The following is a 12,434-nucleotide window of genomic DNA, read 5'->3' as shown; positions in this document are numbered from 1 at the left end:
TGGGTATGATTTAGTATTTTTTTTAAACTAGTATCGTACTTTTCCATGTGTTTGGTTATTTTAGTCATTATTCACTAATGAGCAGTGTGCATTACTGGGTCTGATGCTAAAGCAGCTACATAATTTGATGTCGTTTGCATGGGTGTCTGCTGTGCGTGTTGTTGTTTCATTTTCTGGGTAAAATTAAGGGAGCACACTAAAAGCAAATTAATATGAACACAACAAAGGACAGTTTAGGATTTAAAGCTATAGGAAAAAAACTAATATTTCTATTTAAATGTGAAACTTACATTGCTGTCATTGTGTGAATGCATAGTAAGATAAGAGGATAACAAAGACCACCTAATGAAGTGAGATCAGTTTGAGATAAAAAAAAAAAATAAAGTTGACAATTGTGAAACTGGGGGTAACAAGACCCTGCAGCCACGGTGGGTTCCCAGGACTCAGTTTGCAAACAACTGCTGTAGCACATAGCCCAAGTCCAGTAAACCTGCTTGCCTTTACAAGTGCTTCTTTTCTGTATTTAAGGATATCCTTAAACATTATCTTTCAGTCCAGTCTATTCAAAAATAGGGTCCGGCGCTTGTGACTCTGTATTGGATTAAGTGGGCTCTATAGTTTAAGGATATGTATGCAGTTTGGTTGTAATTGTTTTAAATTGTCTTACCACTACCACAATGGATTAACTTAGTGTACAGGGCTGTTTTCTGCTGTTTTTTTACTGCTAAAATTGGACAAAGCAGGTTTGAGAATTTTATTTTTCCACTAGATGCTATTACCTTTTATTTCTACATTTGTTTTATTTAAATGAAGTTGGATGTGCAAACATGTTTTTTTTAGATTTTAATTTAAGTTTGTTTTTTTTTTAAACACTAAAATATTTAGGTGTGCATACTTACAGGATATACAGTTAGGTCCATTAAGTGTGGCACATCTGGTCAGTCAAATGTCTAAAATTAAATTAAAGCTGAAAGTCTACACTTCAATTACATAATGATTTCTTTATTTCAAAATCCGTTGTGGTGGCCTATGGAGCCAAAATGATGAAAATTGTGTCACAGTCCAAATACTTATGGACCTGACTGGTTTGTATTTCACTAAGATATAGAACACCTTTGATAACTTAAGCTATTCCTCTTTCACTATTATTCCAGTAATATCTTTTATTAACATCCATTTCATTAATGGTTATGTGAAATGGTGTAATATTTACATATGTTTTACTGTACCTAAGTATTGAACTATATGAAAGTTTTGGAATCTTTCGCTAGCTTTTTACTAAACATCTGTGTTTACATGTCACATTCACCTCAGTTTGCAATCAGAGTTGCACTTGTGCATTAGTGTTCCTGAATTACTGTGTCACTAACAATACTGTATGCAAAATTAGTCTTTTGATTTATATATTCATTTAAGCATTGTTTCTGGTTTTGAATGTGTAGCAGTATCTAGTCATCTTTTTCGGGGATTGTTTACCTATATCGCACACAGTTTCTGCAATTTTTATTATTTTTAAAATCTTTGTTTCATGGAGATTTGGATTATTTTTCTCCCAATTGCTAGTCTGTTTTACATAAGCAAAAAAAATAGCTAATTATGTTTGAAAAAGGCATATTTTGTTAGAAACTGTACATTTAACTATTTTTAGGAGCTTCAGCATGTGAGCAATTTTTTTTTTTACCTCAGTAATGCTTTCTTCTTGTTTCTTATTTAATTTTTGTGAGCCAAGATTTAACCAAGCTGCAGAATGTATCACCAGTTGCAGCACTAGAGTGTTTACCATGTATTTGAGTTGCCTTTATCAAATATTAGCTCTGTGTTCTCTTTCACCATTGTCACTTTAATACACACTGGCAAATTCATAAGTGATTTTAGTGAGACCTAAGGCCATACTGTATATTCAGGCTATTTAGATGAAAGGTGGGCACATCTGGTGTTTGTGTTAATTTTGCAGTAGACATTTGTCATATAGTAGAGGTTCTATGTTATTTGTACCAAGTACTTGATTTTTGATAAATAATTTTACTTTAACCTTTACCTCTTGTGAGAATTTGATGTTCAGTCATAATGATACAATGGTTTTTGTATTTAAATTAAATTGGTACAATTTCTCATGATTTTGGTACTGTCTTTTTTGCCCCTGTTTCCTCAATTTTTTTTTTCTCCGAATCAATAATATACTCTCTTTTAGTGCAGTGATAAAAATCTAAATATCTGTCATCTTCTTCTCTGCTAGGAAGTCTAAAACAAAGCCAAATGGTAAGAAACCAGCAACAGAGGAGAAAAAGCTCTATTTGGAGAGTGAATACACCAAAGCCCGGGTCTCAGATTTCAACCTCAAGGAGCTGGTAACATTACCCAGAGAAATTGATCTCAATGAATGGCTAGCGAGTAACAGTAAGTACCAGTTTCTTGATATGGTATGACATTCCTCTGCAGATGGACACTTTGTTCATCATCTCTATTGATATACTATACTAAAGCAGTCCAAAAGTGTACATATATAGTTCAACTTCATTTTTTAGCTTTGAGTGCAGTACACATTTAAAAAACACCATACTATGTACATATATGCCTGAATAATAAATATTTAAAAATAATAAGTGATATGGTGGTGACTTGTTTTGTGCTTCCGCCTCACAAATTTCAAGTTAATTGTGTGAATTCCTTAGTTGTATTCCTGTGTTTCCACTTGCTATGCTCCTTTGATGGTAATTGTTGGACAATTTATTAAAGGATTTTGCTAAAGTGATTAGATTGCTTCTTATGCTGACGGTAACGTCCGTACACAACCTTTATAACAAAAGGTCAAAAATTATTTCTTTTTATGAATTACCTGGATTATCTGAGAATGCTTGCCCCAAAGTTTATCATGCCTTCACATTGATTTAGTGACTAGTTGTTTGGGTTTCAGGAGTCTAGGTTCAAATCTCTCTTCACATTTTCTAAGATGTGTGTGTTCTTTTGATTAAGCGTCTTTAAATTCACATTTTGTATGTCAGTGTGCTTTGTGATGATAAAAAAGGAGTGAATAAAAATACAGTATATGAATTGTTTTACATGATCATAGAATCCTTTGTCGTTCTGCAACACGCAAATGCTTTAATGTAGGTAATGTGAAATGCCTATGAAATTATAAGAAATACCATGTAAACTTTCATTTGTCTGTGATGTTATTGTTACCTTAAAAACAATATATAATGAAAATATAAAAATAAGCCTTTCCATAGTGCGCAGCAGCAGCAATTACTGTAACAATATGAAATGTTCCAAGATCTTGGTAGAAATATTGTTTACCTGCTACAGAGAACAAACACAAAAGTCATTTTTGAGTAGACTGTCAAAAACATCCATGAATCTCAAAGAGAATACATCTTACACGGCAAGTAAGAAATACACTTTTTTTGGAATCATGTAAAAACGTTTTTTTCTAAAATTTTGTAAAGCTTCTCATGTGGCTCTTTGCATGCTAGAAAAATTATATGGTAACAAACTGTATGCATTGTATACCAAGTGTGCAAAGTTTTTATGGTCTGTGCTTGATTTTGTGTTTTTTTGTTCTCTTGGCACTCTACCTCCCACATCTCAAAGATGAGAATGTTAGGTTTATGTAAATTTGCATTTTAATTTGGAAGCACATGCCTAAGTGTGCCCAGTGATGGACTGGTGCCTCATTTGTGTACTCCTGAGATAGGCTGCAGGCCCATACAACTGTGGGTAAGACAAGGATGAAAGGGTAAAATAAACACTTTAAAGAAGGCTATGATTTGGCAGATCAGAATCTTTGTTCAGGCGTTTTGCTGCAAACAATTAATAAATAAACCTAAAGACAAGACTGTAGGTCTATTTTTACTGACCACTATCTTCTGGATTTTGTTACAGACAATATTTTAATTCCATAGAAAAGTAAAACAAACTCATATTGAGAATTTGTATGTCAATAAATTAAATCACACAAAGATGTATTCATCAAGATTTGGCTCCTGTTTGAGTAAAAAAAAAAAAGTTGTGCATTGAACTAAATGTTTATCCTCTTCAAGAATGTATCTTCTCTACTACCCTCAGTACCTGCTGATTGTGTTCTTATCTGCTGAAACATCCCGACAGTCTTCTTAAATCAATGGGTGTGAGTAATTTTTGAAATGACAAAGTTAAAAAAAAAATTAAAAATAAAAAAAATGATGAGGCACATACTCCCAGCAGTTACTAACTAGCTTTCTCTTTGAGTGGATGCATGTTTGTGAACAAATTTTCAAAACACCTCACACAACCTTGAGTCTTATTTCTGCTTTGTTCAAGTTAAAACGCAGAAAAGAGACAACGCTTATTGAGGTCATTAATTACCTTCTCATTTTATTGTTCTTTTTTTATTGTTATCATTATATTTTTATTATTTTATTGCAATCTATAATAATCAGTCAATCGAAAGTTTTTACAAAAAGAATAATTGAGTTAAGGACAAATCGATCCCCACCCTTGAGAGAGAGAGAAAAATTTAAGGCTTGTAAACCTACCTGAATTAATAAATTCTCTGTGCTTTATGAGCTTATTTTAAAATATTACTGATTAGATCCTGCTATGTTTTGAAAAAAGTCTGTACTGATCCTCTAACTGAGTATTTGATTTTTTCAAATTTCAAATAGTATAACATAGGTTTCCCACTGACTTAAAAGAGGAGAGTTTGGGTTCTTCCAGTTTATCAGAATAAGTCTGCGTGCCAAAAGTGTAGTGAATGCAATCACAAGTACAAAGAAGTACTGCAGGATTTTACTTCTATTGCGGACCAAGCCTGTGTATGTTCTTCTGTTTGTGTCCAGGTTTTTATCACCTGTATATTTGCTGCCCAGTAATAAAACTGTAAGTTAGGTAGAGCCATGCCTCCTTCTGCCTTTTGTCTTTGTAGGGTCGCTCTTTGGATGCGTGGATGTTTTGAATTCCAAATAAATTAGGTTATTGTTGAATCTTAATTGCTTAAGGAATGATTTATTAATGTATATTGTAATGTTTTGAAATAAAAAAAGGAGCTTAGGAAGAATATTCATCTTAACAGTGTTAATTCTTCCAGCTAGTGTGAGATGAAGGGTTGACCATCTATGCAAGTCTTGCTTAATTTTTTCCATGCAGACGGCGAAATTTTGTTGATAAAGAGCTTTATGTTTACTTGTGATATTTATCCCTAGGTATTAAAACTGTTCTGCAATGATAAAAGGTAGGGTATCTAATCTAATATTATATGCTTGAGAATTCACTGGAAAGAGTACACTTTTATTCAGATTAATTCTGAGACCAGAGATCTTTTGAAATTCTGTGAGTGCTGCTAAGGCTGCAGGCACAGAATTTTCTGGGTCTGATATATACAGTACCATATCGTCTGCATATAATGAAATTTTCTGTTCCAGTCCTTCTCTGATAATCCCCTTTAGCTGATCTGTATTTTATTGTTCTTTTATTGGTCCCTTTTAAACTAGAATTAACATTTTGACATATTTGACTCTTCTAGATAGACTGTTAGACTCTGTCATTTGACACATACACTGATTGGCCAAACAATTAAAACTACTGACAGGTGAAGTGAATAGCATTGATTGTCTCATTACAATTGTACCTGTCAACAACAACAACAACATTTATTTATATAGTACATTTTCATACAAATGATGTAGCTCAAAGTGCTTTACAGGATAAAGAAAGAGAACAAAGACACAATTTAAAAATAAAATTAGGCAGTACCTGTACTAATTAATAGAAAATAAAAGTAAGGTCAGATAGCCAGGGAGGACAGAAAAACCAAAAAAACACCAGACAGCTGGAGAAAGCGATTGTATATATTAGGCAGCAAGTGAACAGTCAGTTGTTGATGGTGATGTGTCAGAAGCAGAAAAAATGAGCAAGAATAAGGGTCTGAGCAACTTTGACAAGGGCCAAATTGAGATGGCTAGACGATTGAGTCAGAGCATCTCAAAAATGGCATATCTTGTGGGTTGTTCCTAGTATACAGTGGTTAGTACCTACTAAAAGTGGTCCAAAGAAGAACCACTGGCGAACTGGAGATGGGGTGATAAGCACCCTATGCTCATTGATGCATGTGAGAAGTGAAGACTAGCCTGTCTGGCCCGATCCCACAGAAGAGCAGCTGTAGCAAAAATTGCTGAAGAACTTAATGCTGCCCAAGATAGAACTGTGTCTGCAATGCTTCTCTGCTTGCTTCGTTTGTGGCTGCATACCGTAGCATAGAATGTAAAATGGGCAACTGTTAGAACTGCACCATGGAGTAATGGAAGAAGGTGGTGGCCTGTTAGATAAATCACATTTTCTTGTAGATAATGTGGACAGCTGAGTGTATGTACTTCATTTACTTGGAGAAGAGATGGCAGCAGGATGCACTGTGGGAAGAAGGCAAACTGACAGATGCATTGTTATGCTTTTGGCAATATTCTGCTGAGAACACCTAGTTATGATATTCATGTATATGTTACCTTGACATGTACCATTGTAGATTACGTTCACCCCTTCACAACAAAAGTATTCCCTGATGACAGTGGTCTTTTTTTGCAGGATAATGTGCCCTGCCACACTGCAATAGCTGTTCAGGAATGGTTTGAGGTACATGACAAAGAGTTCAAGGTTGAGTAGGCCTTTTTGCGTAGAGTATAGGTGGTGAATTGCTATCTGTGAATGAAATAAAAGCCAGTTAAGAAATTTGTGTATCATCTGTAATACTACTACTGTGTCCCCACTAAAAACAAAAAAAAAAAAAAATCACTGAAACTCAGTTTTGCTGAAAAAATTACCCTTAAATTTGGTCATGTCTGTCTTTATTTTATGCTAATAGGTGGGGACTTCACATTGACGTCTACAGTGAGTCATTTACTATTGTTTTTAGCAGGAAAATTAAACTCTGCAGATAGTTTTAAAACCTAACAAGTCTTTGTATTTTACCTGTGTATATAATGAGAACAAAACCTCTACTTCCATCACATTCATACTAAGGTATACAATTAGACACACACATTTTTTTTCCTTTTAACATTCATATAAATTCTGCTGAGAAACCAAAAAGTAAAATTGTTGCCAACATCTCTGTACTGGATTCAGCTGGTCTTTTTGAACACCTTGTTTATGAAGTTGCAGAGTCTGGCAAATTAAGAAACAAACGAAGGAAAAGATGTGTGACACAATTGTGGGACTAAATCGAGAATACTGTGAGTCATTTTGATTTGTGCATTATAAGAATAAAGTAATGGTGAGTTTGTCCAAGACTGAGCTATAAGGAAAGATACAAAGAATTAACAAGCTAAAGCAGAGAAGACATGAAAGAATTATTTTATTGAACATTTTAAATAGAAGAAATGTGTGCGCCAGTTGTAACTTTAAAAGTTTTTAACAAGGAGACATGTGGTAACAATTGTAGATACACAAAAAGTTGCCATGCAGTGTATTTTGAAAATGTCATGTCGTGAATCTTCCATCATTTTCAGTGCATTAGGAAAATAAAAATTGATTTTTTTTTTGTTTTAATGGATATATCTCTGTAAATCCTGCATTTTTTTTTATACTTGAGTAGAAACCTAGTCACGAACCAAGTTTTTTTTTTATTATATAAATTGGGTGTCATGGTAATGTGCTTATTACAGTTCCAAATTTATGTGCAGTCCAGCCTGTAAAGCAGTACTTGTGAATTCTGGCAGTTTATCAAAATTACCTGTTTATTTTCTGTTCTTTTTCCTAGAAGTTAACTACCCCTACTCCTTACTAACAAATATTTGGCTTGACTGTTTGCCAGTGCTTAGAGTTGTGAATGCAAGTGGGTTCATGGAGTATATATATATATATATATATATATATATATATATATATATATATATATATATATATATATATATATATATATATATATATATATATATATATATATATATAAAATAATAATATAAAAATTAGTATTGTCAACAACAAAGCTTTTTAATTAGGATTCCTAACAGGCACTTCATCAAAGACATTCTGTCCCAGGAAGAGAGTTGATTATGCTCCTTTTATAAGAGGGACTATTGAAATTCTGATGGCCACTTTATAATTAGGCTCCTACTTCCAGTTCCATTCTTTTGGCATGATGTTTGAAGTTGCTCATTTATGCAAAAGTCTCTTCATATGCAAAAGCCGTTTCCATCTCAAATATCCTTCATAATAGATAGTATTCGTTCACATTCCTGGCGGGAGTTGGAGGGACTTGAAGGTGTGTTTTTTTTTCTTTGCAAAAAAGCAACATGATCTTCTCAGCCATTGCAGTACATTTTACAGGTATAAATTATGAAATAGGGTTGTTTTATGTTGCAGCAAATAATTAACTCTCAAGTCATTTTATAATCATAGTTCCACTTTGTTTTCTGTACATTTTATTTTGATGAACGGTAATGTCTTAGAGAAAATTATATATTGCAACAGTAGCCTCTATGAGAGACTACAGTGGACTTTGAAACACAGTGGACTTTAACATGATATTTTTGTCATTTTTTAAGGATGATTATTAAAATAACTTGTTAACCACAAGATTTATGGATAACGAAAGTCATAGTATAGTTCATTAGCTAAGAAAGTGGACTTTAAAGTCAGAGTTTGCTGGTACGTTTTCCACCTCCAGTTCTCACTGCATAACTCTTTGAATTCAGTATAAATCTTGACACTAATTACTGAGAAAAGACAATAGAGACCTGGAGGTAGAACCTTTAACGAAGAAATGTAATAGTGGTACATATTAAAAAGCAAACAAAAAATAATTATCAACATCTTTAACCTCTGACCTAATGCCAGAAGCTAGAATACTGAATCTGAGTGATTTAGTGAAATAGTACTGTCTTAAGGAGTACTTTCTGCATCATCCCAAATTGATAGATGTTAATTATATGAAGTTTTAACTTTGTTTTTCTATTTCACATTATTGGTAGCCCCTTTCTGTGCTTAAATCCTAGCCCTTGAGCCTCAGATAAAATTAAAAGTGCATCAAGTTTGAATGAGAATTAAAACCAGAAACCCCTTCTTAGTCATTTTTTAAATATTTTAGCCCAGCCATGGTACTCATGTTAGCCTCCGCAGTGTTCAACTTTGTCATGGTAAAATCATGTTTGGTATTATCCTAATAATCAAATTTAACTGCCTTTTAATTCCTTATTAAAATTTCTTTGTAGAACACATACTTTATTGCTTAAAAGTAAATATTTTGGTAATATTAATAATAATAATTCTTTGCATTTATACAGCATTTTTATCACTACTCAAAACGCTCAACAGTTGCAGGTAATGAGCCTTCCTCAAGGGCCCAACAGAGCAGAGTCCCTATTGTCATGGCATGGTCTAGTCTCTGTAGTCAAAACATGTTTGAAGGAGCTAAGCAGATTTTTCAGTCCATACTTGAATTTAGCATTTCTTTGCTTGTCCTTTGTTGTCCTTTTTCTTTCAAATCGAGGGGTAATACAAACGGCAGTGTGCATTGCCTGTCCATATTTAGCTTTGGAATTATATGCTTACTTTATGGCTTAAATAGTTTTACCATTGCTGATTGTACTGATTACTTTTTTTTTTTCTTTGGAATTTCCCTAGAGTGCATCCCAGTGAATGATGCCATTTCATTAGCGTATCAGTTTATAAAAAGTTACCTTTTAGTTATAGACATTTAGAAATTGAAATAAGCAAAGTGTTCTAGTAGTAGAAAGACCATCTTGGTGTCTGCATTTCTGCTTTATTATCTGACACTTAAATGAATGGTATGGTATTATAATTAAGTAGCATATAAGAACATTTTGCATCCTCATTCTTCACCTGGAGTGCCGTTTCCTGCTCACCTTTTGTCAGGGTGGCACAAAAAACATGAATCATTAGATGTGTGCAAAGGTAGTTTTAAAACAAAAAAAAGAGGTTATATATAATATTATATAGGGCTTATATACATAATAGGTAACATCGCTGAAAGTATGCCTTGGCTTGTACCTCGTACATTTCATTCCATTGAGCTTGTTCACTGGTCGGCATTATAGAGAGGAGTCTATCACATTCTTCTTAGTCATAAATAAATGCAACATATCTGCTTAGCTTCTGTCACTTTGATGGAAGATATCTTGGCATTTTATAATGCACACGTTTTGGAAGCAACACATTTGGAAAATATTGTGTATAAGGAAGGTTTTACTACTCCAGACATGCTAAATTTTCCATTTATTTTGTATAAGTAATCTGCTGCTGGTTTCTTCACTTATAACAGTATTGTTTATTTATAGTCCTTTATTTTCTGATGTCCTGCATTTCTGATTCACATAAATCCACTTATTTATCTGAACTGTTGTATTCATGCATAATTAAAGTGATTAAGCAAAGCACATACATTCACTGTAAATGTTAAATAAATACCCTGGGTATCCCTTTTTCTGTCTGCATTTATTGTGGATATTTTTAGTGACATCCCAGCTGTTCTACTTAAATTGAAAGAAAAAAAAAACAGAAGATCATCAACAAAGTTCTATTGTTTCAAATGAGCTTAAAATTTATCTGTGATTCATCAGTCCAGCACATCATCATTTGCCTCTAGAAATGAAAACAGAAACTAATATAAAATAAATTCTAAGTGAAACTTCTAAAAGAGTGTTTTTCATACAAAAGCTGTTGAAACAGTATTTTGTTTTTTAATAACAGTAACAATTATTATTCCCAAATCATATAGAGAGTCTTCTAGCCATGTTTTCTTTCAAAATAAAACATAAGCACCATATGGCAATTTTGTACACAGTGAAGCAAGATTCTTCAAATAATCTACATATCCAAAATTGAAATTCTGACTGTCTGAGTATCACATGAAAACTACCACAACTATTTCTATAAAACTTTTTTTTATTATTTCTAACTTGGGATAAGTGAAATATCATTTTAGGTTTTCTGTGCATAAATACTGTATCTTGTAAAAAATAAAAAATGAGACCACCTCACAGTTACCATTTGGACCTTTGCACCTTTTATCTCCAGAACACATGATATTAACATGATTTTAGTTCAATAGAATGAGAAACATTGCATAACAAAACAATGCCAATTTCAGGTGTTTGTGTTTTTCACAATAGTTATTTTTATTTTTTTTAATTCAAGCATGTGGAAAAAGAACAACATTATTGTGTTTGTCACTTGATATCTGTTGTAACAGTTGATCTGATCAAAAATCCATTCCCTTTTTTACTGAAGGCTCATTTTATGATGACTATAAAAGGTTGTATTCAGTTTTTCTATAGGACAAATAATTAGTGAGCTTTATTGGCTTGATAATAAGCCCAGAACGTAAATAATGCATTTTTCTGCTGGGATGAGAAAGTCATAAGTGTCAGATCTAGTTTTTATTTATTTTATGTATATACCATGCTTTTGATCACTTTTTTGGTTGAAAATGGGTAGAACATCTACAACTATATAAACTTTGGACATAACTTTAGGTGTTTTCTCAATCCCTTCCTTAGGACAAAGTTGGAAGATATAAATATTTAGTACTACGTATACTAGTTTTCATATAAACTGGTATTTTTTTTTTGTTTTAAGTAGACAAGCTGTATTTTGGGATATTGCTAATAAATAATCATTTGATATGGTTTAATTCAGGTGATTATAGGTGCAAGAATATTTTTGGGGCCTTTTTTGGCTTTGTATTGTGTTTTCTAATCTGAAATTAAAACTATTCACTTAGTAGCCAGTTTATTAAATTACACCAATCGTAATTCTGGTGATGCACGAATTTAACAAGGTGCTGAAAGAATTGCTTATGGATTTTTAGTCCAAGAATACTTGATAGTATCTCATGGTTCCTACAGATTTTTTCAACCACATATTTACTCCATTTCCTCCTAAAGATGATCTATTAAATTTTGTAGTTGACGCTCATCAACATCTAGTTATCAAATGCCCGCTGTAGCCTCACTGATAGCAGTGGAATCCAGTGTGTTCTTTGACTGCTGTAGCCCATCCACTTCAAAGTCTGGTGTGTTTTGTACAGATTCCCTTCTGCACACTACTGTTGTGATGAGGTGTTACATGAGTAACTTGTTTTGAGTCTGGTCATGTCTGACCTTTTTCTTTTAACAGAACTGGTGCTCACTGGATTTTTTAATCGCACCATTCTGTATGTAGAGATTGTAGTGCATGACACTCCCAGAATAGTGCTGCTTCTGATATATAGGATCCTCCCTACCCTGTCTAGCACCAACAATTAGGGCCCTTTGTAATATTTGATTGAACAACAACTAAACCTTTCAGTAATGTCTTCATGCTATGTAGATAGTTTTAACCTTTTGATTAGCTGTCTTTAAGTGTGGGCAATTTCCATTAATCATTAATTGAACCTAACTAATTGGCCACTGAGTGAGTGTATGTATATATATGTGTGTGTGTGTGTGTATATATATGAGTGT

At 33.1% G+C, this 12,434-nt stretch overlaps 1 protein-coding gene across 4 annotated transcripts in view; it reads left to right on the top strand.

The window, feature by feature from the left end:
- The window catches only part of LOC120515490 (MOB kinase activator 2-like), a 241,829-nt gene that overhangs the window by 210,955 nt on the left and 18,440 nt on the right, over nt 1-12,434 (top strand). For all 4 annotated transcript variants that reach the window (XM_039736572.1, XM_039736566.1, XM_039736559.1 and 1 more), the window contains exon 2: nt 2,237-2,397. In XM_039736572.1, coding sequence (XP_039592506.1) covers nt 2,237-2,397 — 161 coding nt within the window. The remainder of the gene's footprint in view (nt 1-2,236; nt 2,398-12,434) is intronic.

The sequence above is a fragment of the Polypterus senegalus genome, chromosome 1, assembly GCF_016835505.1.
Source record: "Polypterus senegalus isolate Bchr_013 chromosome 1, ASM1683550v1, whole genome shotgun sequence".
Taxonomy (NCBI): Eukaryota; Metazoa; Chordata; class Cladistia; order Polypteriformes; family Polypteridae; genus Polypterus; species Polypterus senegalus.
This window is presented reverse-complemented; position numbering and strand designations above follow the sequence as displayed.